This window comes from Pristiophorus japonicus, chromosome 7, assembly GCF_044704955.1.
Source record: "Pristiophorus japonicus isolate sPriJap1 chromosome 7, sPriJap1.hap1, whole genome shotgun sequence".
Classification (NCBI taxonomy): Eukaryota; Metazoa; Chordata; class Chondrichthyes; family Pristiophoridae; genus Pristiophorus; species Pristiophorus japonicus.
The window spans coordinates 152,052,381-152,078,811 of record NC_091983.1 but is presented as its reverse complement, the minus strand read 5'-3'; the positions used below and the strand labels follow the sequence as shown (position 1 = coordinate 152,078,811).

The 26,431-nt window shown below is 43.9% G+C and overlaps 1 protein-coding gene across 2 annotated transcripts in view; it reads right to left on the bottom strand.

Annotated features, from left to right (window-relative positions):
* Positions 1-26,431, bottom strand: part of LOC139266879 (desmin) — a 45,568-nt gene that overhangs the window by 11,201 nt on the left and 7,936 nt on the right. For both annotated transcript variants that reach the window (XM_070884488.1, XM_070884489.1), the window contains exons 4-9: positions 22,845-22,964; positions 22,316-22,411; positions 21,679-21,813; positions 13,173-13,283; positions 5,811-5,921; positions 1,364-1,488 (exon numbers count right to left, since the gene is read on the bottom strand). In XM_070884488.1, coding sequence (XP_070740589.1) covers positions 1,364-1,488; positions 5,811-5,921; positions 13,173-13,283; positions 21,679-21,813; positions 22,316-22,411; positions 22,845-22,964 — 698 coding nt within the window. The remainder of the gene's footprint in view (positions 1-1,363; positions 1,489-5,810; positions 5,922-13,172; positions 13,284-21,678; positions 21,814-22,315; positions 22,412-22,844; positions 22,965-26,431) is intronic.

Here is a 26,431-nt window from a genome sequence, read left to right as displayed (position 1 = left end):
TTCTTGGGCTCAAATTTTCCCCAACCTCTTTTTTCAGCGCACTCACCTGAGATACGCCGACTTTGTGTGCTGAAAACGGCGCCGAAAAAATGTGCCCCCATCCTGGCCGCTCTGCTGCGTGTCCCGTGGCTTGGCGCAGCCTGGCCAGTCGATTGGGGGGCAGAGCTAAGGCCCTGCGCCAGAAACTCTGCCGATAGCTCTCCGCATGCGCATTGGTGTCGGGTCCATTGTGCGCACATGCTCTGTAGTGCCGAAACTTGGCACTCGGTCATTTTTAAAGGTAATCGCAACTGGTTTTGTTTTTGTGCCAGAAGGAGAGTTGTGAACTGAATTAACTGCTGAATACAAGCAGCAGTGTCCTGCCTGTGTTAGTTCCTCAAATTAAGTGTTGATTCGCCACCCCCACCCCCCCCTCTCCTTGATTTAAAGGGCAGCATCTCTCACTCTCTCTCCACCGCCCCCCCACCAATGGCGCGTTTGGTCGCTCTGCTTCCGCATCCCCCCATTCATTTGCAGCCGCCCCTAGCCCTGGCCGACTGGACTCCCGGTGCACGTCTTGCCGCCGCTATCCCAGGCTGAATGGCCTCATGCACAGGCTGGCCTGCTGCCTTCCCTGGCCGATTTTAAAGATTAAGGTAGAATTTACTTGATTTCTATTAGTATTTTAATTGTTTGAGCTTTTCCTTGCAATGTTTGGTGCTTGGTTGTTTAGTTTCAGATCCTCTCTGGTTCCCTTCCCGCCCCATCCCAGGCCGAATGTCCGCCGATGTACTAATGTACGCCAATTTCTTAACTGTCCACAAGGCTTTTCAGAGCTGGCCACATATGCTGACCTAAGTCGATTTGGAGTAAGTTTTAGCTGGCCAAAGTGGCATAAATGGCCAAAACTGGCGTAAGTGGCTGGGAACACCCCCTTTTGAAAAAAAAAACTCAACAAAAAAAACTCGAACCTAACTGAGTTTCTCTGGAGCAAATTGATTGGGTAAAGTGCCGCTTTTTAACTTACGCCAGAAAAACTAACTTATTCCAAAAAAATTGGAGCAAGTCATGGCCAACTTTGAGCCCCTTCTAACTCATTTCAAAATTAGACTAGTAAATCCAACAGGACCTGAAAAGATAAATGATAGGCTAACACTTCAGATAAATGGTTGGAAAATCATGCGCCGCATACACCCGAATTTCCAAGATGCAGGTGAAACTCCTCACTAGGAGCACATACTTTGGAAATTACCCTTTGTCATATCTGATGAAGCAGCACTACCTGAAATATTAACAGATCATTTTTCTTTTCAGATACAAATGGATCTGCTGTGTATTTCCAAACTTTATGTTTTTATTTTTATCTCTATGTAAAGTCCCTTACCTGTATGTAGTAATTTCAACCTCCAGTGCCATCTTAATGTTGAGCAGATCTTGATATTCACGTAAATGCAGAGTTATCTTTTCCTTGATGGTACTCAGCTCTTGTTGCAAGCTTTCAATTTTGCTCTGCAGGAGTAACATTTTAAAATGACTTTGCTACTGTCTAATTTGTGATCATCTACCAAGAGAAATTTTCAATTATTTGAAGCCACCAGTATTCACATTGTTGCTCACAGTGCAGCATCTAAAGGCAGGTATTATCAGGATTCATTTTCACAAGATATTCTACATAATATGGTAGAATTCTTTATTAAGATGGAGAGTGACACAGTTAATTCGGAGACTAGGGTCCTGAACTTAAGGAAAGATAACTTCGATGGTATGAGGCATGAATTGGCTAGAATAGACTGGCGAATGATACTTAAAGGGTTGACAGTGGATAGGCAATGGCAAACATTTAAAGATCACATGGATGAACTTCAACAATTAAACATCCCTGTCTGGAGTAAAAATAAAACGGGGAATTGGCTCAACCGTGGCTAACAAGGGAAGTTAGGGATAGTGTTAAATCCAAGGAAGAGGCAAATAAATTGGCCAGAAAAAGCAGCAAACCTGAGGACTGGGAGAAATTTAGAATTCAGCAGAGGAGGACAAAGGGTTTAATTAGGAGGGGGAAAATAGGGTATGAGAGGAAGCTTGCTGAGAACATAAAAACTGACTGCAAAAGCTTCTATAGATATGTGAAGAGGAAAAGATTAGTGAAGACAAAGTAGGTCCCTTGCAGTCAGAATCAGGTGAATTTATAATGGGGAACAAAGAAATGGCAGGCCAACTGAACAAATACTTTGGATCTGTCTTCACAAAGGAAGGCACAAATAACATTCCGGAAATACTAGGGGATCGAGGGTCTAGCGAGAAGGAGGAACTGAAGGAAATCCTTATTAGTCAAGAAATTGTGTTAGGGAAATTGATGGGATTTAAGGCCGATAAATCACCAGGGCCTGATAGTCTGCATCCCCCAGTACCTAAGGAAATGGCTCTAGAAATAGTGGATGCATTGGTGATCATTTTCCAACAGTCTATCGACTCTGGATCAGTTCCTATGGACTGGAAGATAGCTAATGTAACACCACTTTTTAAAAAAGGAGGAAGAGAGAAAACGAGGAATTATAGACCAGTTAGCCTGACATCAGTAGTGGGGAAAATGTTGGAATTAATTATTAAAGATGAAATAGCAGCGCATTTGGAAAGCAGCGACAGGATCGGTCCAAGTCAGCATGGATTTATGAAAGGGAAATCATGCTTGACAAATCTTCTAGAATTTTTTGAGGATGTAACTAGTAGAGTGGACAAGGGAGAACCAGTGGATGTGGACTTTCAAAAGGCTTTTGACAAGGTCCCACACAAGAGATTGGTGTGCAAAATTAAACCACATGGTATTGGAGGTAATGTATTGACGGGGATAGAGAACTGTTTGGCAGACAGGAAGCAGAGAGTCGGGATAAACGGGTCCTTTTCAGAATGGCAGGTAGTGACTAGTGGGGTGCTGCAGGGCTCAGTGCTTGGACCCCAGCTATTTACAATATACATCAATGATTTAGATGAAGGAATTGAGAGTAATATCTCCAAGTTTGCAGATGACACTAAGCTGGGTGGTGATGTGAGCTATGAGGAGGATGCTAAGAGGCTGCAGGGTGACTTGGACAGGTTAGGTGAATGGACAAATGCATGGCAGATGCAGTATAATGTGGATAAATGTGAGGTTATCCACTTTGGTGGCAAAAACATGAAGGCAGAGTATTATCTGAATGGCGGCAGATTAGGAAAAGGGGAGGTGCAACGAGACCTGGGTGTCATGGTACATCAGTCATTGAAGGTTGGCATGCAGGTGCAGCAGGAGGTGAGGAGGCAAATGGCATGTTGGCCTTCATAGCTAGGGGATTTGAGTACAGGGGCAGGGAGGTCTTGCTACAGTTGTACAGAGCCTTGGTGAGGCCTCACCTGGAATATTGTGTTCGGTTTTGGTCTCCTAATCTGAGGAAGGATGTTCTTGTTATTGACGGAGTGCAGCAAAGGTTCACCAGACTGGTTCCTGGGATGGCAGGACTGACATATGAGGAGAGACTGGATCGACTGGGCCTGTATTCACTGGAGTTTAGAAGAATGAGAGGGGATCTCATAGAAACATGTAAAATTCTGACAGGACTGGACAGGTTAGATGCAGGAAGAATGTTCCCGACGTTGGGGGAGTCCAGAACCAGGGGTCACAGTCTAAGGATAAAGGGTAAGTCATTTAGGATCGAGATGAGGAGAAACTTCTTCACTTAGAGAGTTGTTAACCTGTGGAATTCTCTTCCGCAGAGAATTGTTGAAGGCAGTTCTTTAGATATATTCAAGAGGGATTTGGATATGGCCCTTACGGCTAAAGGTATCAAGGGGTATGGAGAGAAAGCAGGAAAGGGGTACTGAGGTGAATGATCAACCATGATCTTTTTGAATGATGGTGCAGGCTCGAAGGGCCGAATGGTCTACTCCTGCACCTATTTTCTATGTTTCTATGTTTGTAAAGAGCATATATCGCAACGGCAAAATTGCTGTAACTTTTCTTAAGCGATTTAAAGATATTTTCGCTGCATAAACATTATCACCTGGATTTTGAAATAGGAATAATAGTGAGGCTACCAGCACTCACCGTTATGGAGTAAACTGGACAGCAACTTCTGGCATCAGCACATGCACAGTTAAATGCAGGAATCAGGAAGTTGTTGTCCGATTTGCCCTGCTCCTCCACAAGTGTTGCTACACCAGTACCTCGCTGAGAGATTCAACATTAAAACACATGCAGTGTATTACTTACCCACTAGTTACGCATTAGACACTCCAGAAAAAATTAGGGGTATCAAGTGTAAATTAATTTTTAATGGCACCATAAGTCTTAATTACTGCCAAACAATCTCTTGGGCAGTGAAAATTTAATTGTACAAGTGTGGGGTCTCATTCCTTAAGTTTTGTTGGAGAAGTAAAACAAAAATGAAAATTAAAATCATTTTTTTTACTTTTTTGTTCTCTCTTTTTATATCTCTCTCAATCCCATCTTTCTTTCCCTCTCTATTTCACTTTCTCTACATGATCTTACATTGAATTAAAAATTCTAATTCATACTTCCTGGTTGAAACTCTGTGGACTGAATTTTAATGGGAAAGGCGAGTTGGGAGCGAGGTGTGAGGGGATTGGATGTGCTCAGGAAACCGGGAGAACTATTTTTCCCGCAGGCCCTGCTGTTAAATTCAGCACTTAATAATTTGAATGGAAAACCTCAATTTCCCACCTGCAGTCAGCCAGATTAAAAGGCTCTGTGCGTGTAGGCCAGCGGCACTAGGCCGCACAGAGGTGGGAGGGCAGGATCGTGTGGGGGCAGGGGGGTGGCTGCAGGAGCGGAATGGGTGTGCATTAGTGATTGCGTGCCGGGAGGCGGCCGATAAAAGGATCGGGGGCGGGGGCGGGGGGAAGTCGGTGAAGGATCGGAGGCTAGGCGCAGTTCAGGATGGGCTGGAGGAGCGGAGAAATGTCAGCAAAGATCGGTGGATAGAGGAGCAGGGGAAGGCCAGAGGAGTGTGGGATGGGGGTTAGACCTCGTAGGGGGATCGGAGGCCTGGGCGGGGTTGTGGGGGTGCGGCGGGGGGGGGGGAAGGCCGAGTGGGGGATTTCTGATCGCAGGGGGTGATTAGATAGGGACCCTGGATCCAGGAGGTAAGTGTAAAGGCACTTAGCTACTGGATCCAGCAGTCCTCACCTTGTGTTAGCTGGCCGGTTTCACAAGGCATGCAAAACCTGACCAACTAAGGTTCGATTCAAAATGATGGTTAAACCAGAAGCTTTCAGCCTCATTATATTTAAATAGACAACCCGCCTCCTGGCAGTGAATTGGCTGCCTGACCCCGGTCCTGCCTCCGTTACAACCGGAAGTGGGCGGGTTGGAGGCGGGTTCAGATCGGGATTCACATTTTGAACACTTTAGCGACCCACACGCCCCCAACCCACCCATTTTATTGATTCAAATTTTCTCCAGCATGTCTCAGCGAGGATTCTTCAATTGGAATAATTGAAGAGACACACTGTTGCTTTGCCTGCTCACACAAGCCACAGATCCCCTATAGAGGGCGTCATGCTGATCAGACGCCCGATGACAGTAAGTTGCCGCTCAAAAGCCCGCAAAAAATCTGTGGGCAGCTACAAGCGTAATGAATGGTGAGCGCCGTTCCTTTGCCGCTGACCACAAAATCGGGGTCAATATAGATTTATTGCTAAATAGAGAATTCATCCTTAAACAGAATACTAATTAGCTGTTCTTTAACTTTCAGGACAAATGGTTGGAAGTGCTTTTAAATTGTGTACCTGCATTGCATTTTCAGGCCCAATGTAAAGTGAAGTAAACCCACTGTGAATACCTGGTATTCTTCAATCTCTTTTTTATATTTATTTTCTGTCTCTTTATTCTGAGCCTCCAGTACTGCCTTACGGGCCTTCAGTGCATCCAGTTCCATCTGACTGCTTTGAAGCTGAAAAAAGTAGAAAAATTGTGAGTTTAAAATTTTTTTAACTTAGGCAAAGGATTACATACGTATATTTTGTGAAACCAATGTATAATTTTGAGAATACACTGACACATTGGTGAGTTGAGTACACACTGGGAACAATGGGCCTTTTGGGTCAGGATAATTGCCAGTATCCTTGAGGTTTAGCTGAGTTTGGGTGCTATCAAGAGGCCAATTTTGCTCTATGGGCAATTAAATTTGTTTCTTTCCACAGATGCTGCCTGACCTGCTGAGTATTTCCAGCATTTCTGTTTTTATTTCAGATTCCCAGCATCCACAGTATTTTGCTATTGTACTGATGTTTGACTATTTGAAAATGTCTGCTGAAATTCTTACAGATCTGCAAATTAACAAATTACATAGTAACAGCACAATGATAATTGTCATGTATCCTACATGGCTACTGTTGGTACTAACACAAGGTGTGCCACCAGAAGGCACAGTAGTGGGAGACTTGTAGGTTTCCTGTACAGGTGTGCCTGGCCTAGTATAAAAGGCAGGCCACCAGGTGTGATCCTCACTCTGGAGTTAACAAATAAAGGACGAAGGTCACTACAATTCAAGTACAACACATTGCCTTGTGGAGTCATTATTAGAGCATCCAAGGACATAACATTTGGCGACAAGATTACGGACTTTCACGCGAGAATGACTACCCTTTTGTTGCAGTACGTTGTATTCAGTTCGCTGATGGTGATGATTGGGATGACTTTGTGGAGAGGCTCGACCATTTCTTCACAGCAAACGACCTGGCAGGAGACGATCCGGCCAACTGGCTGATAAGCGCAGAGTTACCCTGCTAACCAGTTGTGGGCCCACCGTCTATGGCCTCGTCAAAGACTTGCTGGCACCGGTGAAGACAATGAACAAGACGTATGAGGAGCTCGTAACACTGATCCATGAGCAACTCAAGCCCAAGGAGAGCATCCTCACAGCCAGACACCGGTTCTATACCCACTGACGGACCGAAGGCCAGGAAATCGCGAAATACGCTGCAGACCTCAGGAGGCTGGCGGGACCATATGATTTCGGCCACCACCTCAACGAAGTGCTGCGGGACATTTTTGTCATTGGAATTGGCCATGAGGGCCTTCTTCACAAGCTACTGTCAGCGGATCCCACCGTCACACTGCAGAAGGCCATCACTGTGAGCCAAGCATTCATGACCTCGACCTGCGGTTCTAGGCAGATGACTCACCCTCAGGACTCAAACCCGGCAAGTATTGTGCACCAAGTGGCGCCTTTTAGAGGCTGGACTGTAGAACGTGAACCCTCTGAGGGAAGAGAGAACAGGCTCCCGAGTCCCTCAACTCAGAGTCTGCCGAGGGGGGCTAATCGAGTAGCTCCATGCTGGCATTGTGGAGGGAATCACAGGGCTCACCAGTGCCGCTTTACAGACTATGTATGCAAGGGCTGCAGCACAAAGGGCCACCTCCAGCGAATGTGTAAGAGAAATATGACTCACTGTGTCTGCAGATGGCCATGAATCCAGTGCGGATTATGAAATGATAGGCAGAGAGGCAGCTCAGCCCCACAATGAGTTATATAGCATGTTTACCTGCACCACCCAGTGTTCCCCGTTGAGGATGGAAGTCGAGATAGATGGCGTTCGAGTCTTCATGGAAGTGGACATGGGGCGAGCCAGTCAGTAATGAATCAAGCAACCTTTGAAAGGCTATGGGACAATCAAGCTGAACGACCCAAGTTGGTCCCGGTTCAGGCAAAGCTGCGCACCTACACCAATGAACTTATCCCAGTTGTTGGTAGTGTGAATGTAAAGGTACTCCATGATGGCACGGTGCACAAGTTACCTCTGTGGATTGTTGCAGGTAATGGACCAACGCTACTCGGAAGAAGATGGATGGAGAAGATCCATTGGAAGTGGGAAGACATCACCCCTCCAGCGATCGATGCCCTCTATGCTCAGAGACAAAGCAAACCCCCACCTGAGGTTGGATCCGGCACCAGAGAGCAGACCAGCACAGCACCCGAGGCACACACCGCTCAGCACGACTGCGTGGAGATGATCCAGCTGAGATGACCCGAATGCACCTTCCAGGCTCCAGTGGCAGGACTCTGGAGGAAGAAAATCGGATCCAAAGGCGACTTCCGGGCTTTGGTTGCAGAACCCAGGGAGAAGAGGATCACCGCAGTCGACATCGTGGATGTAGGAAAGATGGCCACGAGGTGATGCGCTGAAGAAAAAGATGACTGCGGCCAGACCACGAGGTGCAGAGCTGATGGAGCAACACGTGGCACCAAACGGAGAAGAGGATTGGGGTAAAGAAAGCAAGGCTCTCTTAAAGGAGGCCTGCAACCCACGACAAGTAAAGGGACAGTTCCACACACTCAAGCAATGTAATAGCAACTGTAAGTTAGAGATAAAATGTGTAACTGATGATCAGAGTTGTGTACATGCAATAAGCAAGGAAAATTCGCGCGATCATGTAAAATGTGTAATTGATTTTCAGAATTGTGTACATGCAACCAGGGAGGAAAAGTCGCGCGATCACAATCGGCGCTACGAAGTATCCATCATAAGTAATGAAAAGTTGTGCGATGTAGGATTTCAACTGCACGCAACCAATGCAGCGGGCAGACACCCATCGGGAGCACACAGATCCAGTGAGCTACCCAATGCTGTAGCCTGCGTCCCTGGGACCAGAATTACGCACCATGGAGTGTGGCCACAAGCAGCCAATGCACACAAGCTGCAGAGCAAGCGATCTCAGGAGGGCAATGGCGCTAGTATCGATACCCTGCCCCTGATCGGCTCCACCTCCCAGGTAGCCGATGGCACCAACCGCCACGGGCCTGAAAGAGCAAACTGTGCTAAGGCGCAGCCCCCAGACCCCATCGCCACCAAGGCTATACCCAGAAACGAAGGGTCACTCGCTATAGTCCTCCCAAAGGAGATCAAGACCAGCCAGGATCCCAAACCAAACAGTGCCCAGGCTAGTGAGTCAGCAGTTCCCTGTGCACTGCTAGACGACAGCCCCTCAGGGAGCAGCAGCGACCCAGGGCGCAAAGAAAGGACAGGGAGGTCACAGGCATCTGTGAACCTGCCCGATGCTAGGAACCACGGCAACAGCCCCAAGAGCTTGCAACTTGAGCCAACTGGGTTCCCACTGCCAGCACTGGGCACCACGCCACCACCAGACTGCAGAGACACCATCCAGCAGTTCTGGAACTAGTTTGTCCTTACGCACCGGTCACTGATCCCCAGTATGCATCGATAATGTATCTCACCAGTCTAACGTACCGGTCTCATAACTGAACTACAAATTAATGCAAAATTGTTTTTCTGAACTTGAATGTTTATGAACGCAACGAGCCTCCGGCATAATCTATATGTGGGGGGGCGGGGGTGGGGGGCGGGGAGAATGGAGTGATCAGGGACACAAACAAACAGCAACCACCAGCACTCTACTGCACCAACAACTCACCCAAGATTGAAACAACCCGCCAAGGGTCAACCAGATCGAGCTAAGCCCAGAGCACTGTCAATGCAGAGGTGATTTGCACTAAAGGCTTGGGGAAGAGTGATGTCATGTATCCTACATGGCTACTGTTTGTACTATCACAAGGTGTGCCACCAGAGGGCACAGCAGTGGGAGACTTGTAGGTTACTTGTACAGGTGTGCCTGGCCTAGTATAAAAGGCAGGCCACCAGGTGTGATCCTCACTCTAGAGTTAACAAATAAAGGACTAAGGTCACTACAGTTCAAGTACAACACACTGCCTCATGGAGTCATTATTAGAGCATCCAAGGACATAACAATATTGTCCCGGAATTTGCAGTGGGTAATAACAGCAAACGAACTATTTTGCTTTTGTGACTGTGTTTTTCCTGCCTTTAGATCATCTGAGGAGGGGAGATTAACAAAAATTTAAGACTTGCTTGCTTCATCTTCAGCTTTCCCCTGGGAACCCCACAGTCTCCAGACTGTTCGATACTACCGGACCAAAGTCTGTGGGGTCTCTGGGACAGGTCCCAGCACCAAGTTTGTCCAGGTGCACTGCTGCTGCAGTGCAGAATGAACATTTTCAGAGAAAACTGAGAAGAAAGGCCAGGAACAACTTCTCCTCCTCCCCCCCCACCCGCCCCCACCCCATCATAAAATTAGTAACGTCAGGCCTCCATACCTTGGGAAAGCCTCGGGGAATCCAGGTGGGACACAAAGTAGATGGAGACCTTACATAGTAGTACTCTGCTTCTTTTTCTTTTTCACTGCACATGGGGAACTCTGATTTAACTCTCAAGGGTTTGCTGCACAGAGACAAGTCTCATAGGGTTGAGCCACTGCCCTAAGTGTGGAACTTTAGGAATCCAATCAAACAGAAGACAATTCCAGCATTTTCTGATTTTGTTGTAGTCATGTTCTGCATTGGTCCAATTTTACTTTCTTTGGGGCAGCCAGGACATGTATTGGGCCATATAGACTTTCAGGAAAGGTCTCCAGACTGCCTAATACTACCGGAGTTCTAGGCAAAGTCCATGGAATACCCATTCTAATTGGTATATATTGTACAAATAGTTCAACCATGTATTTGCTGTGGGGAGCGTTACACCTTGTCATTGGGGAAAATGCATGTTTTCATAGCTAATATTGGCAGTTACACTAGCCAACATGTTTCTGTGAGGATTGGTCTCCAGCACATTGGTTCAATAGACAGTGGTATTTGTCAGCAGGAATTGTGAGGCCCATCATATTTTATGCAGTGTCTTTAGCTGCTGAGTGAGAGACAGGCCCTCCATTTTGGAATCGTTCAGTTTCTGTTTCAAAAGCTGGCCAAACTCTCATCTTTTGGAGATTTTGAGGAGGTGGAAGGGGAATGTATGATAACTGAGGTCATCGGTGCACACAGTGGACGCAAGGTTGGATGTGTCGCTCGAGGCCATTTGTCGGAGTGCAGCAAGGATAAATTGTCACAGAATGAGAGAGGGACCCCTTTGAGTGGGAGAAAGAGAGGGTAAAGATGCCTGTGATGAAGAGAGTAAGTAAACCTTTGTTGAGTGTGGAAAGAGAGTAAATGCTTGTTGCAGAGGAGGGAAAATTCTGGTTCTGCAGGAAGGAGAGACAGATGTTGCTGCAGCCTTCACTCAATGGCAGCACACTCAGAAAGTCAGAAAGTCAGAAAGCCAGAGATTTCAGCACATAATCTAGGCTGCCATAAGTCAGTGCCAAGGGAGTGCTGCACCATCAGAGGTGCTATCTTTTGGATGAGACATTAAACTGAGATCCAGTCTTTCCTTGTAGGTGGATATAAAAGATCCCATGGCACTATTTGAAGAGTGGCAGGGGATTTCTCCCGGTGTCCTAGTTAAATTTCATCCCTCAACCACCACCACTAAATCAGATTATCTGGTTATCTCATTGCTGTTTATGGAACCTTGATGTGTGCAAATTTGTGCCATGTTTGCCTATATTGCCATCGTATTTGACCCTGAGTTGAACTTCCGACCCCATATCCTCTGCATCACCAAGACCACTTAATTCTGCCTACGTAACATCGCCCATCTCCGCCCCTTCCGCAACTCACCTACTGCTGAAAACCTTATCCATGCCTTTGTTACCTCTGAATGCAAATATTCCAACGCTCTCCTGGTCGGCTTCCCGTCTTGCACCTTCCGTAAACTTGCGCTCATCCAAAACTCTGCTACCCGTATCTTAACTCACACCAAGTCTCGTTCACCCATTACCCCTGTACTTGCTGACCTAGATTGGTTCCTGGTCCAGTGAAGCCTCAATTTTAAAAGTCTCATCCTTGCTTTCAAATCCATCCTTGGCCTCGCCCTTCTATATCTCTGTAACCGTCTCCAGCTTTACAACCCTCCGAGATCACTGCGTTCCTCCAATTCTGGCCTCTTGTGCATCCCTGATTTTCATTAGCGGTGTGCCTTCAGCTGCTAGGTGCTAAGCTCTGGAATTTGCTTCTCCTTTAAGATGCTCCTTAAAACCTACCTCTTTGATCTAGCTTTTGGTCACCTGTCCTTCTATCTCTTTATGTGGCTCGGTGCCAAACCTTATTTGATAATGCTCCTTTGAAGCGCCTTGGGTCATTTTACTTTGTTAAAGACGTTGTATAAATGCAAGCTGTTGTAGTTGTATATTACAACAGTGACTTCACTCCAAATCAACTTCATTTGTTGTGAAGTGCTTTTGGAATATCTTAAAGACATGAAAGGTGCTATATAAAGGAAAATGTCTCCTTTTATAAACATCACATCATGAACATCTCCATAGGAGGTTCACTAGTATTTCAGACATTTGTTGTAAGTTATTGATTTTTTTTACTTTCTCTTCTTCTAGATCGCTCTGGGCCATATATTACTTGCTAGCAGAGAGGGCAAATGGGAAAACCCAAATCTTTTCTGTCGTTGTTAGGGAGGAGGTGCTTGAGATGTATCTGCAGGTGACTGATCTTGTGATTTTCCTTCTCTCCCATGGAGAGACATGGGGAAATCATGGCTGTGAGCTTGAATCTTACGACTCCTTGGGCTAGAAATTAGATTTTCAGCGAAAATTGTATTTTTTCGCCAAAATTACCGTTTTCACTTCGCTATTCAGGCCTTAATTTGCGTAATGGTAAAAATTGACGTGTCACGAGGATTCACGGCGCAAACCGTGAATTTCAGCAACTTTAGTCTGAGGCCAATACCGCTGTGAGAGAGGAAAAACACCAAAAAATAAATTGGAAAAAACAAAACTTCACAAAATATTCATAAGACACTTATCTATTGAATTGCTGCAAAAGGATTAAAAAATAAAAACTTTAACTTACCTTTTTGCAGGTTTTCATACTTACCGCTGCTGGCAGGGCTGCTACGACAGGTGTTATCCTGTCGGTATTCTGAGCGCAGAATACGGGTGCGGAGAGAGCCAAATATTTGGCGAAAATACTATTTTGGGTCTTGCGCAGTGGCACTCCTTCCCCAGCGTTACGTGGAAAGCGCCACCGCAAAACATCACCGAATTTTCCGCCGACCGGGTTTTTGCCAAAAAAAGTGAAATGGCACCAAAAACCTAATGAGTTACACCTAATGAGTTACAACACATTAGATCATCATGCAACCATATTGCCTAATAATTCCTTTTGTCTAACTGGGAAAGCAGTATGATATAATGGATGAGTTCAAAGTGTATTTTGCAAGCAGCAAGTATTTATCAATAAAGGGAAGGACAGAACTTTGCTGGTCTGATGACTACTTACAATCCGCTTACACTCTGCAAGTTCTTCCCTTGTGCATCGCATATTTTCTATCCGTTTGGCAGATGTTTGATTCAGATCAACAAATTTGCTTTTATACCATTCATCCATTTCCTAGGAGAAACATATAAGTAAATATTATAATCAATGATAGTTTGTAAATAAAGGTAAACAAAGCAATATGAAAATATTAGTCACTGAAGATTCTTGCATAATTTTTTAATCAAAATTGTGACCAAACATTTTATGGCAATTTCTAGTCACAAACAGGAAAATAACCTGATATAAGCACTACACTATGCCAAAGTGATGAACAGCCTGTCACCTGACATCATGTCCAGCTCATCAAAAAGATATTCTATTGCTTTTTTTGTTAAAAAATGTTTTCAGAAATGTATTTCATTTTTACCCACAGTCTTTCAACATACACAATAGCATGGCATACCACCTAGAAAGACCTTGAGCATTCATTGAACAAATGCATACAAAGATATATTCAAACTCTCTGTCAGTTGCCTGACAAGTAACTGTATTCGCATGAATAGAACCAGATGGTTTATTGTGTTCCTCAAGGTCAGGGATGATATTGCTGCAGAATGGAACAAAACAACATCTTGATCAGGTATGGCAAGGGATGGATTCCAAGTGTAAGCTCTCCTCAGATTGCTCTGACAATGTTTCTTTAACCTAACTGTGGAGGATTGAAATGGACAGAGGTTGTTTCTTTCCTCACACATAGCAGCTCTCCTCATTTCCTAAATTTCATTCACAACATTATTAATAATAATGTTCCTTTCTTTGTTGTATTTTAATTTATGTTCAATCATTTATTTAAGAAACAAATATATTTTTTGAGGAGAGCCAGTATCGCAAGGCAATTATTTGGTACATGAGCACTTAGCTGTCCATATAAACGTGGATTTATTAAATCTGTAACATTATTTGTGTTAAATGCTGTGCGAGTAAATAAGGTTGACTTATAGCTAAATCCAATTTCTTTTTTGACATGTCATGCCTTTATGCTTTTTACATTTTGGTGTCTGCCTCAAACACGAGAAGGAACTTCTTATAACTTTGACGCAGTTACATCAACAAACTCTTCCAATTCAAACATATAATCTAGCAGTTGCAGATGTGCATCACTTTCAACCAAAGAACAGCATACAAGTACTGTAGCTATACAGTATGCCTATTCCAGACATGACTCTAACCCAGATTTTGTAATGCATCCATTATATTGGCAGTATCAATACATTACCAGCACCACTTGTCTAGTAATCTAACCAGAAGCTATTCAGTTCTAATGGCTGCTTATAGTGCTCTACAGGGAAAGGGTGATAGAGTTCTACTCATTCACATTTAAACACATGTTCAGAGACTTTACCAGTCCCCAACCCTGCACTGCCACTTTATTTGCTTTTGATTGGAAAGAGCTAATTTTTAAAAATCAGTTCTTTTCAATTAGAATTAAAAACTTGGCAATATAAAAAGGCTGTCTGATTTTTTAATTATAAAAAGCAAAATAAAGTGTAAGAGACTTACATATATACAGTCCCTTATGTGCTTCATGTACAATGAAATACGAGGAGGTATGGTGCCTGTTCTTGTGTAGGACAATATGCCAGTCAATTTGAACACAAGAAGATCCCATGTGATGAAGGACTGCTTAATCTGTTCAGGTGATGTTAATTTAAGTAGAGAGGTCAGCCATGACACTGGAGGAACTCCCTGTACTTCTGCATATAATGCCATAGGATTCACTATATCCACTTAAACAATCAAACTGGATTTCAGTTTAACATCTCATCTGAAGGATGGCACCTCCAACAATACTGCAGCCCCTCAGCATTTCAGTATATACTTAAGACATCACCAAAAGAATGAAAGGAGAAGACGGGAGAAAAAAATTCTGTGTGTTACTAGGACATGGAATACCCTACCAGAGGTGAAAGCAGAATTCATAATATCTTCTAAAAGGGAAATGGATCAATATGTGAAAAAAAAATTAAACAGTATGGCTAATGGGACCAAACGAGCCAGCACGGGCATGATGGACCATATGATCGCCTTCTGTGCTATAAAATTGTATGATTCAAAGTCATGTGTGGAAAGTGCTAACTATAGAGACAAGCTGCCTTTATTGGCACTGGAGGGTTTGCCAATAGGGATCATCTAAACTGACTCATTTGAAGGAAGAGTAGGAGCTATGGAGGGATGCTAGGCAAGTCAGAAAGACTAAGAAGTTTTCTGTGCAATCCACACCACCACATCTGTTCAGAGAGATAGTATACCTCACTTTGGCAGATGTTGTTGGTGGAGGCTCCTCTTCCTAAAGGACACTGCACCAGCAGGTGCCCAATGAAATCCAATGTGACATGAATAACTGATTAACCGTTTGTTGGAAGGTTCTTCAGAATCACTCCAATCACACCTACTACCTAAAAGAAGGCATGTCAGTGTGATCAGGAGTCAGCAGCATTCCATGTTTGGCCACACTTGCCAAGATGCCATCAACTACTTTTACATGCCCTAGCAAAATTTACCTGGGATTGGAAATGGGAAGTTGCCTTCTTAGGGTCTGGATCAGCAGAGGGACAGGTGCTGAGCTGTGACAACTGCTGGAAGGATAGCTGGGGCTACAATGCAGTGTACTGCTTGCAGATGTGCAGGGACAATAACTGTCAGTTGTAACCTGAAACCTGTCTATACTTTCTTGCAGGAAAACCGCAGTGTTGACGTATGGGATGGTGCACGAGGAAAACCCTCTTTGCAAGCTTCTCGTGCAGCAGCACCTCAATTTCAACAGCAATCAAAGAGGGGGCCGGATGCAGGACTCTGCTGTCACTAGTCTGCAGATCATACCTGTACTTAGGGGTTCCTTTCTCTTCATGCTAGTTGTCATGTATCTCACACTACTGTACATGACTGTATCTTACCATGCTATACATGACTGTAACTAGATATGACCTGTAACCACAAGCATACTTTACCACCAGGGGTGCACTTGCAGGAGACACTGCATACCTGTTCCACACAGGTATATAAAGGCAGATCTCAGGCAAGTGTGGCACTCGAGAGCTGTGAAATAAAGGTGCAGGTCCAGAATGACCTTGACTTCAGCATGTGCCTCGTGTAAGTCTGCACTGCAAGGTCAGGACTTTACAGTGGCGACGAGTTACGGGATCACAGAATCCACAGAATGGCTACCAACGGCTCAGATGAGAAATACAATGCTGGGGACAATTGGGAGGACTTTATAGAAAGGCTCCAGCAAAGCTTTGTAACCAAAGACTGGTTGGGTGATGATAAGGCAGACAAGAGAAGAGCCCATCTCTTGACCAGCTGTGGCTCGAAAACATACGCCTTAAATGAAGGACCTGCTGGCACCCGAGAAACCAGCAAGCAAGTAGTTTGAGGATTTGAGCACACTGGTGAGAGACCACCTGAAGCCAGTGAGCAGCCTACACATGGCCAGACATAGGTTCTACAACTACAGACGCTGTGTGGGCCAGAGCATACCCGACTTTGTGGCGGAACTTCGGAGGCTGGCTAGTTTATGTGAGTTCTCCGATGAACTAAGGAGAGAAGTACTGAGAGACTTTTTTATTGAAGGAATAGGCCACGCAGGCATATTCCAAAAGCTTAAAGAGACCAAGAACTTGACCCTCGAGGCAGCAGCACTGGTCACACAGACATTCTTGGCAGGAGAAGAAGAAAAGAGGTTGATCTATACTGCGGGTACGACAACTAACGAAACATCGGAACAAGGGGTTCACAGCATGGAACAAGCTGCTACCCCCACACACAGACAAAGGCAGGAGAGCAGGCCTTCAACAGCAGGCAGTGGCGCCAGAAGCCATCAAGGGCCACATGAACGGCCGTTCACACCTCATTAACCCACAATGCGAGCAATCAACTACAGACTGAGAGAAGCTCAAGAGAGATCAGCCAGACGCAGCTCATCCTTCGGAAACAATAGAAGCGGTCTGTGCTGGAGATGTGGGAGAAGTCACTCAACAAGAGGGTGTCGATTTCAGCATGCTGTTTGCAGAAACTGCAACTATACAGGGCATCTGGCTCGCATGTGCAGAAAAACAGCAGCTCGGCTGGTATACGAATCGGAAGGGTCGGAAAGCAGACCAGAAGACGGTGGGGACAGTGCCCGGGACACCGAGGTACAGCGGGTCAACACGATCAATGTCCACTGTTCTTACAACAAGACGCCTCCAATAATGATGAGGGTCCTACTCAACGGGTTACCCGTCAACATGGAACTGGACACGGGAGCTAGTCAATCTCTCATGAGCGTCCAACAATTTGAACAGCTGTGGCCACACAAAAGCAACAGGCCAAAACTCACAAGGATCGACACCAAACTAAGGACCTATATCAAAGAAATCATCCCAGTCCTTGGCAGCACCATGCTCTCAGTCACACACAAAGGGATGGTGAACCAACTTCCCCTGTGGATTGCCCCTGGAGATCTCCCAGCACTGTTGGGGAGAAGCTGGCTGGCAAAACTAAATTGGAAATGGGATGATGTTCACGCCATGTCATCATGTCACCACGCCACGAACCTCCTGCTCAACAGTTCTAAGTTGTTTTGAACATCTCTTCCAGCCAGGTGTGGGCACCTTCAAAGGGGCTAAAGTTAAAATCTACATCACACAGGATGCCAGACCGGTCCATCACAAGGCTAGAGCTGTGCCTTATGTGATGAGGGAAAAGATTGAACATGAACTGAACCGGCTTCTGTGGGAAGGCATTATCTCACCCGTGGAATTTAGCGACTGGGCAAGTCCCATCGTCCCCGTCATGAAGCCTGATGGATCCATATGAATCTGTGGGGATTACAAGTCTACCATAAACAGAGGCTCCCGACAGGACCAATACCCGCTGCCCAGAGCGGAGGACCTATTTGCCACATTGGCTGGAGGAAAACTTTTCTCGAAACTAGATCTCACATCTGCGTATATGACGCAAGAACTGACCAAAGAGTCTAAGCTACTCACCACCATCAACACACATCGAGGCCTTTTTATGTACAATCGATGCCCATTCGGCATCAGGTCGGCAGCTGCTATATTCCAGCGCAACATGGAGAGTCTGCTCAAGTCCATCCCGGGACGGTTGTGTTTCAAAATGACATGCTCATCACGGGCAGGGACACCGACTCCCATCTCCGCAATTTGGAGGAAGTACTAAGTCGATTGGTTTGGGTAGGCCTAAGAGTTAAGAAATCCAAGTGACTGTTTCTCGCGTCCGAGGTTGAATTTTTGGGCAGAAGGATTGCCGCTCATGGAATCCGCCCAACAGAATCCAAAACCGAAGCAATTCGTCTGGCACCCAGGCCCCGGAATGTCTCGGAACTGCGCGCCTTTCTCGGGCTACTCAATTACTTTGGGAACTTTATGCAGAACTTGAGTACGCTGCTGGAGCCTCTCCACGTGCTACTCAGAAAGGGGTGTGATTGGTTTTGGGGGGACTAAACTGGGTGGCAGTGTGAGCTGTGAGGAGGATGCTAAGAGGCTACAGGGTGACTTGGACAGGTTAGGTGCATGGGCAAATACATGGCAGATGCGGTATAATGTAGATAAATGTGAGGTTATCCACTTTGGTGATAAAAACAGGAAGACAGATTATTATCTGAATGGTGACAGATTAGTAAAAGGGGAGGTGCAACAAGACCTGGGTGTCATGGTTCATCAGTCATTGAAAGTTGGCATACAGGTAAAGCAGGCGGTAAAGAAGGCAATGGCATGTTGGCCATAGAGAGAGGATTTGAGTATAGGAGCAGGGAGATCTTACTACAGTTGTACAGGGCCTTGGTGAGGCCACACCTTGAATACTGTGTGCAGTTTTGGTCTCCTAAACTGAAGAAGGACATTCATGCTATTGAGGGAGTGCAGCGAAGGTTCACCAGACTGATGCCCGGGATGACAGGACTGACATATGAAGAAAGACTGGATCGACTAGGTTTATATTCACTGGAATTTAGAAGAATGAGAGGGGATCTCATAGAAACATATAAAATTCTGACGGGATTGGACAGGTTAGATGCAGGAAGAATGTTCCTGATGTTGGGTAAGTCCAGAACCAGGGGTCACAGTCTAAGGATAAGGGGTAAGCCATTTAGGACCGAGATGAGGAGAAACTTCTTCACTCAGAGAATTGTGAACATGTGGAATTCTTTACTGCAGAAAGTTGTTGAGGCCAGTTCATGAGATATATTCAAAAGGGAGTTAGATGTGGCCCTTACAGCTAAAGGGGTATGGAGAGAAAGCAGGAATGGGATACTGAAGTGCCTAATCAGCCATGATCATAGAAACATAGAAACATAGAAAATAGGTGCAGGAGCAGGCCATTCGGCCCTTCGAGCCTGCACCGCCATTCAATGAGTTCATAGCTGAACATGCAACTTCAGTATCCCATTCCTGCTTTCTCGCCATACCCCTTGATTCCCCCTAGTAGTAAGGACTACATCTAACTCCTTTTTGAATATATTTAGTGAATTGGCCTCAACAACTTTCTGTGGTAGAGAATTCCACAGGTTCACCACTCCTTCCTCAAGTTAGGAGACCAAAACTGTACACAATACTCCAGGTGTGGCCTCACCAAGGCCCTGTACAACTGTAGCAACACCTCCCTGCCCCTGTACTCAAATCCCCTCACTATGAAGGCCAACATGCCATTTGCTTTCTTAACCGCCTGCTGTACCTGCATGCCAACCTTCAATGACTGATGTACCATGACACCCAGGTCTCGTTGCACCTCCCCTTTTCCTAATCTGTCACCATTCAGATAATAGTCTGTCTCTGTTTTTACCACCAAAGTGGATAACCTCACATTTATCCACATTATACTTCATCTGCCATGCATTTGCCCACTCACCTAACCTATCCAAGTCGCTCTGCAGCCTCATAGCATCCTCCTCACAGCTCACACTACCACCCAACTTAGTGTCATCCGCAAATTTGGAGATACTACATTTAATCCCCTCGTCTAAATCATTAATGTACAATGTAAACAGCTGGGGCCCTAGCACAGAACCTTGCGGTACCCCAATAGTCACTGCCTGCCATTCTGAAAAGTCCCCATTTACTCCTACTCTTTGCTTCCTGTCTGACAACCAGTTCTCAATCCATGTCAGCACACTACCCCCAATCACATGTGCTTTAACTTTGCACATTAATCTCTTGTGTGGGACCTTGTCGAAAGCCTTCTGAAAGTCCAAATACACCACATCAACTGGTTCTCCCTTGTCCACTCTACTGGAAACATCCTCAAAAAATTCCAGAAGATTTGCCAAGCATGATTTCCCTTTCACAAATCCATGCTGACTTGGACCTATCATGTCACCTCTTTCCAAATGCACTGCTATGACATCCTTAATAATTGATTCCTTCAATTTACCCACTATCGATGTCAGGCTGACCGGTCTATAATTCCCTGTTTTCTCTCTCCTTTTTTAAAAAGTGGGGATACATTGGCTACCCACCACTTGATAGGAACTGATCCAGAGTCTATGGAATGTTGGAAAATGACTGTCAATGCATCCGCTATTTCCAAGGCCACCTCCTTAAGTACTCTGGGATGCAGTCCATCAGGCCCTGGGGATTTATCGGCCTTCAATCCCATCAATTTTCCCAACACAATTTCCCGACTAATAAGGATTTCCCTCAGTTCCTCCTTCTTACTAGACCCTTTTGAATGGTGGTGCAGGCTCGAAGGGCCAAATGGCCTACTCCTGCACCTATTTTCTATGTTTCTATGTTTCTATGTAAAGCATTTTGGGATGTCCTAAGGTCGTGAAAGGCGCTTTATAAATCCAAGTCTTGCTTTTTTCTTTTTAGACCAAAGAATTGAGTGTTATTAGCACTTAAGATTCAAGCCGATCTTAAAGCAGTGAGCACAATCGACCAGCTCCATTAGGCGGACCACATCGTCCGCATGCTCGACACGAGACTCCCAAAGCAAGCGCTCTACTCGGAACTCCTACACGGCAAGCGAGCCCCAGGTGGGCAGGGGAAACGTTTCAAGGACACCCTCAAAGCCTCCTTGATAAAGTGCAACATCCCCACCGGCACCTGAGAATCCCTAAGTGGAGGAAGAGCATCCGGGAGGGCGCTGAGCATCTCGAGTCTCGTCGCCGAGAGCATGCAGTAACCAAGCACAGACAGTGGAAGGAGCGTGCGGCAAACCAGACTCCCCACCCACCCTTTCTATCAACCACTGTCTGTCTCACCTGTGACAGAGACTGTAATTCCCGTATTGGACTGTGCAGTCACCTGAGAACTCAGTTTTAGAGTGAAAGCAAGTCTTCCTCGATTTCGAGGGACTGCCTATGATGATGATGAAAGCAGTGAAAGTCAAATTAGAACTGATTTATACCTAAAGATGAAATTCACTACAATGTATGTGTTCACTAAGTCTCATATAAATACTGCATGTAAGACACATAAGGTCTAGCCAGAGAGTGGGCAATAGCTCACTTTATTTACCATCTTACCTGCAGATTCTTCACTGATATGTCTTCATACTGAAGTTGAATGTCCTTGAGTGCAGCAGTAAGGTCTGGAATAGTGTATGTCACATCAATACTGGCACTAACACTGTAGATCTGTTTCATTAGTTCTTCAATTTCCTATTTAAAATATAAATAATACATATTTAATGATAATTTCATTAAAAACAAGATCATTCAAGCTAACAATTACATGCAGCATAATTAGAATGGCTTGGAGGAAAACCACAACTCTTTGGTATGATTTTGTCACTTATGGACTTCTATATTTTGCTCTTTGATAACTTCCTATAATAAAGATTTTTTAACAAGATTTTCAATGCAGCCCTTGTCAAGTTGACATGTTTACCTGTTCAAATAATTCATTAAAAAGTCACACAAAATTCTTACGTGTCTATTCCTTGCTGTTACTTATCTGCCTAATCATACCCACAATAGCGTTTCTTTCTACACATATTCTATATTATGTTGTTGGAGAACTGAAACAATTGAACTGACCAATATTATTAGTTTTGTATTTGCTTTTTAAATTCTTCCTCCCTTATAATTAGAAATCATAAAACTGGCATGAATGTGTAACTTATAAATCAGATTTTGTGTTATGTTGAATATGAAACTATACCTCTTTGTGCACTCTCTGTAAGAATTCTAGTTCAACGTCAAGATTCTCCAGTTGCTTTTCAAGGTCCATACGGGCTGCTGTGGCAGCATCAACATCCTAAAATAATTATAAATCCTGTTACTTACTGATAGATATAATATAAATTAATGAAGAAAGACTATCTAATGGTATGTATGTAGACTTTAAGTTATGCAATAAAATAGGGACGAATTTCCATAGTGTTCTCCCATTCATCTACTATAACTTCAATGGAAGATCTGTGGAAACCCCAGAAAAATGTCATAAACAGTGTTTCCACGGTTACTGCCACTGAGGTTGTGGGTGATGAGTTGAAGTTGCCTCTAAGAGATTTACTCTGAATGTTTCCTGTAACTTATTAATTACAAATTGAGATGTAGATATTTTAATACTGAGCCTTTTTGGAAGTAAAAAGGTAAACAAACAGTGAAGGAGACAGAAAAACAGACATGAGATAAATACTATAGATTGATAAACAGGTAGGAAGATAGATAGCAAGCAGTTTATTTACTGGACGGAAAGCTTCAATTTCATCTTCTGCCTTCTTCCGAGCCACAACAGTTTCTTCATATTTGATCTTTATCGTCTCCAGTTGTCCAGCCATAGCATCCCTTGCAGCAACTGCCATATCCTTGTGGAGATAAAATAAGATTTAATTTTTACCTCATTATAATTTTTCTTAGTCTTGCAATGTTATATTCCACGGAACAACCGAGACATAATATTCTATGTTACAAAATGCCGACACCTTTAACCACTTTTAGAAAAAAGTGACAGTACCAAAAAAGTGTGATACTTTTTGTGCATGGAAACACTAAGTATTCATTCAATTAAAGATGCAAAATGTATTTCTCCAACTAAGACAACAGAGTACACATGGATACTACTTGTTAAGATACACCATCATCTTTGATCGCAATACATATCAAAAGGCTGCAGTTTTCTAGGGAGGTCTGTGTCTTTGACATTATCATGCTTTAATAGGTTGGATTTTCATCAAGCATGGAGTTGCCACCAGAAGTCCCGTCTGATCCCACATGACTCTGTCCTATTTTCCTGGGTTGAGAACAATTAAGTGCACAGGGCAAGCTCCCAACAGAGTCACTGTCCTGAATTGGGAATCTACCACTTCAGGAGAGGGAAATTATCTGCTGCTGCTCCATAGCCCTTGCTATAGCAGTAAAAAGGACCAGCATATTTAACTGGAGTGGCTACCACATAAATATAATTACATGCTGAAAGCCCCATTTCCTTATTGCTATGGATTTTCCAGTTCTAGCAAAATACCAGGTCAACTCTGGCTGACTGCGACTGCTGATGATCTAATGCGCCATGTAAAAGGGAGAGCCCCTTAGAATGATCTCACTATAGATCCCATGTGCTTTTTCTTTTCCAGTGCTGTTACCATGAGGTAAAGCTGGGCAGAAATTTAAGGAAATTAGGCTGTGGACAGTGCCTATAACTTCCTCTCTTCAGTGAGCAGGCAGCTGAAACTGGTATCAGAGAAGGTGGAGGAAAATACAGGTGGCCAGTTTCAGGGACAAGGATGTGGCAGAAGATTTCCTGCTCCATTTTCCTTCAATCTCCACCACAGGATTACCTATTTTCAGGCAGTAATATGGAGGACATTCTGCCCCATCATTTCTAATGCAATGATGACACAGTCCATTTTGTATTCTTTAGCAAATGCCATAATTGGCTATTCCCTGTTGAAAAGGATGAAAGTGCATGCATTTAAATAGCACACCAGGACAATTACTTTTAAAATATAGACACTGTTTTGTATTCAATTGCAACAGGCAATTTGCACACAGCAAGATCTCACAAACAGCAATTAGATAATGATCAGATAATCTGATTTTTTGAAGTAATGTTGCTAATTCTGTGGTCACAGCTTCCTCTTTGAAATAGTTAAATGTACAGACGATATTATAATAAGCAATTCATTTGAATAACTTAAGTGCAAGACCAATTGTGGCTATTCCTGTACCAAATTAGAACTTATTTATATTGATCTAAAGACACATAGAAAGACACATAGAATTTAACTTGTATGGTTAAAATGTCAAAACTATTATCTAATTGCCCTTATGTTGCAGTCCAGGGTCTCAGGAGATCAGTTAAATAAGCTGTCTCAAATTTAGTTTTGTAGCAAACAGTCAGTCTTCCTATATGTTGGCTGCACTCTGGGAGTCCAATACTCCACATATGCATAGGCTAGCAGCTATGTTTGACCAGCGCACATGTGCAGACTATTGGTGTCACTACAGGGATGTTTGTGTGTGATAACACTGCGACACATTATGATGTCACTACCGAAACACACCTGCTGGCTGTGCAGCAACACATTTACTAGCCCCAGTAAGACTAGCAATAGTCAAGAAGCCCAGGAAAACAGATCTTCCTGTTCCCATTCACACCTCATCTAGACTCCTCTTTTGTTTCTTAACTTGTCCCATTACCATCTCCTTTTGCCTTGCACCATCATCCCTTTTGTCTTTTAATCTCTGCTGCCTTCCATCATATCACAGACATTCACTTTTGTTCTTGCATTTGTTTAAAAATCTGTTACATCTCTAACTTTTTCCAGTTCTGACGAAGAGTCATCAACCTGAAACATTAACTGTCTCTCTCTCCACAGATGCTGCCTGACCTGCTGAATATTTCCAGCATTTTTTGTTTTTATTTCAGATAACCAGCATCTGCAGTATTTTGCTTTTGTCTTCCTTAATCCTTGCTGATCTAGATTCTGCCACTGACACTGCAACACTCACACAGATAACTGGTACACTGGTATCTGATTCTTGCAGGCATGAATAGAAAGGCAGCTTCTGCTTAAGAAAAATCTGGAGACTTCAGTTAGACTGGAACACTGTGGGTAAGTAAAGGGAAATATACAATTAAATATCTTCATAGTGATAATTAGAAATTCTAAAAGTTTACACTGCTTGCAAACAGTTGTTACTCATGAGTTACTGTCAAATATTGTAGACACAAGGATGCTATTTGAATGTGAATGAGGAGAATCTGACTAACAGAAAATATGAAGTAGTGAATCAAACAGCACACTTCCTTAAAATGCTTATTTTCATCCATGATATTTTATTCCAAGGCAATTTTAAATAGGAATAGGAAATAAATCTGCACATTGAATGCAAAAATATGCACAGGGTGGAAAGATTAGAGGCTAAATATTTATATTTATAGAGGGCCAGGTTAATTCAGTGATAGCACTCTCCTCTCAAAGTCAGAAGAGTGTGGGTTCAAGTCCCATTGCAGGCTTAAGCTTGTAATCTGGGCTGACATTTTAATGCAATACTGATGGAGTTCAGCTGTGTCAGAAGTGCGATTTTAAAATGAAGCATGCTCTGCCTGCTCAGATGCAGAGAAAAGATCCCATGGCATTTTTGAAAACGAGCAAGGCATTTTCGCAGTGTTTTAGCCAACGCTCATCCCTCAAACAATACCACCACTAAAACAGATTAACTGATCAGTCATCTCATTGCTGTGTGAGGAATCTTGCTCTGCACAAATTGGTGCCTACTAAACAATTCTTCAGAAGTAATTCATTATCTGTGAAGCACTTGGAAACCTTATGAGAATGTAAAAGGCAATATGAAGATTCAAGGTTTGTTTTAGACTTTTATAAACACAAAGCATATGTGTAATGGTCTTTATCTCTAGCAATACTTTTGTTTGGTGACAAACAAGTCAACTATAATGAGAATAGCTGCCTTACAAATCCACCCTGATAGTTACTAGAAGCATAGAAAGTTCTAACGGAAATGTATTGGGGTACCAACGTAACTTGTACATTTATCAAACTCTAATGTATGTTCCAGCTATCCTGAAACACTAGATTTAGGGTCTGATCTACACAAATTGTTCCTTAATTACATTGCCTGGTGGCTGTGTACACTTTTATCTTAATTTAAATTTGTTATAAATTTAGATAATTGGAGTATATTCATTGATAGCAAAATAACTTAAAGACAGATATAAGGGAACAAGATAGTGCCATGGGTTACATAATGGACTTTCACCTCTGGGACCTGGGTTCAAATCTAGCTCCCATTGATGCACTGACATCACTCACTT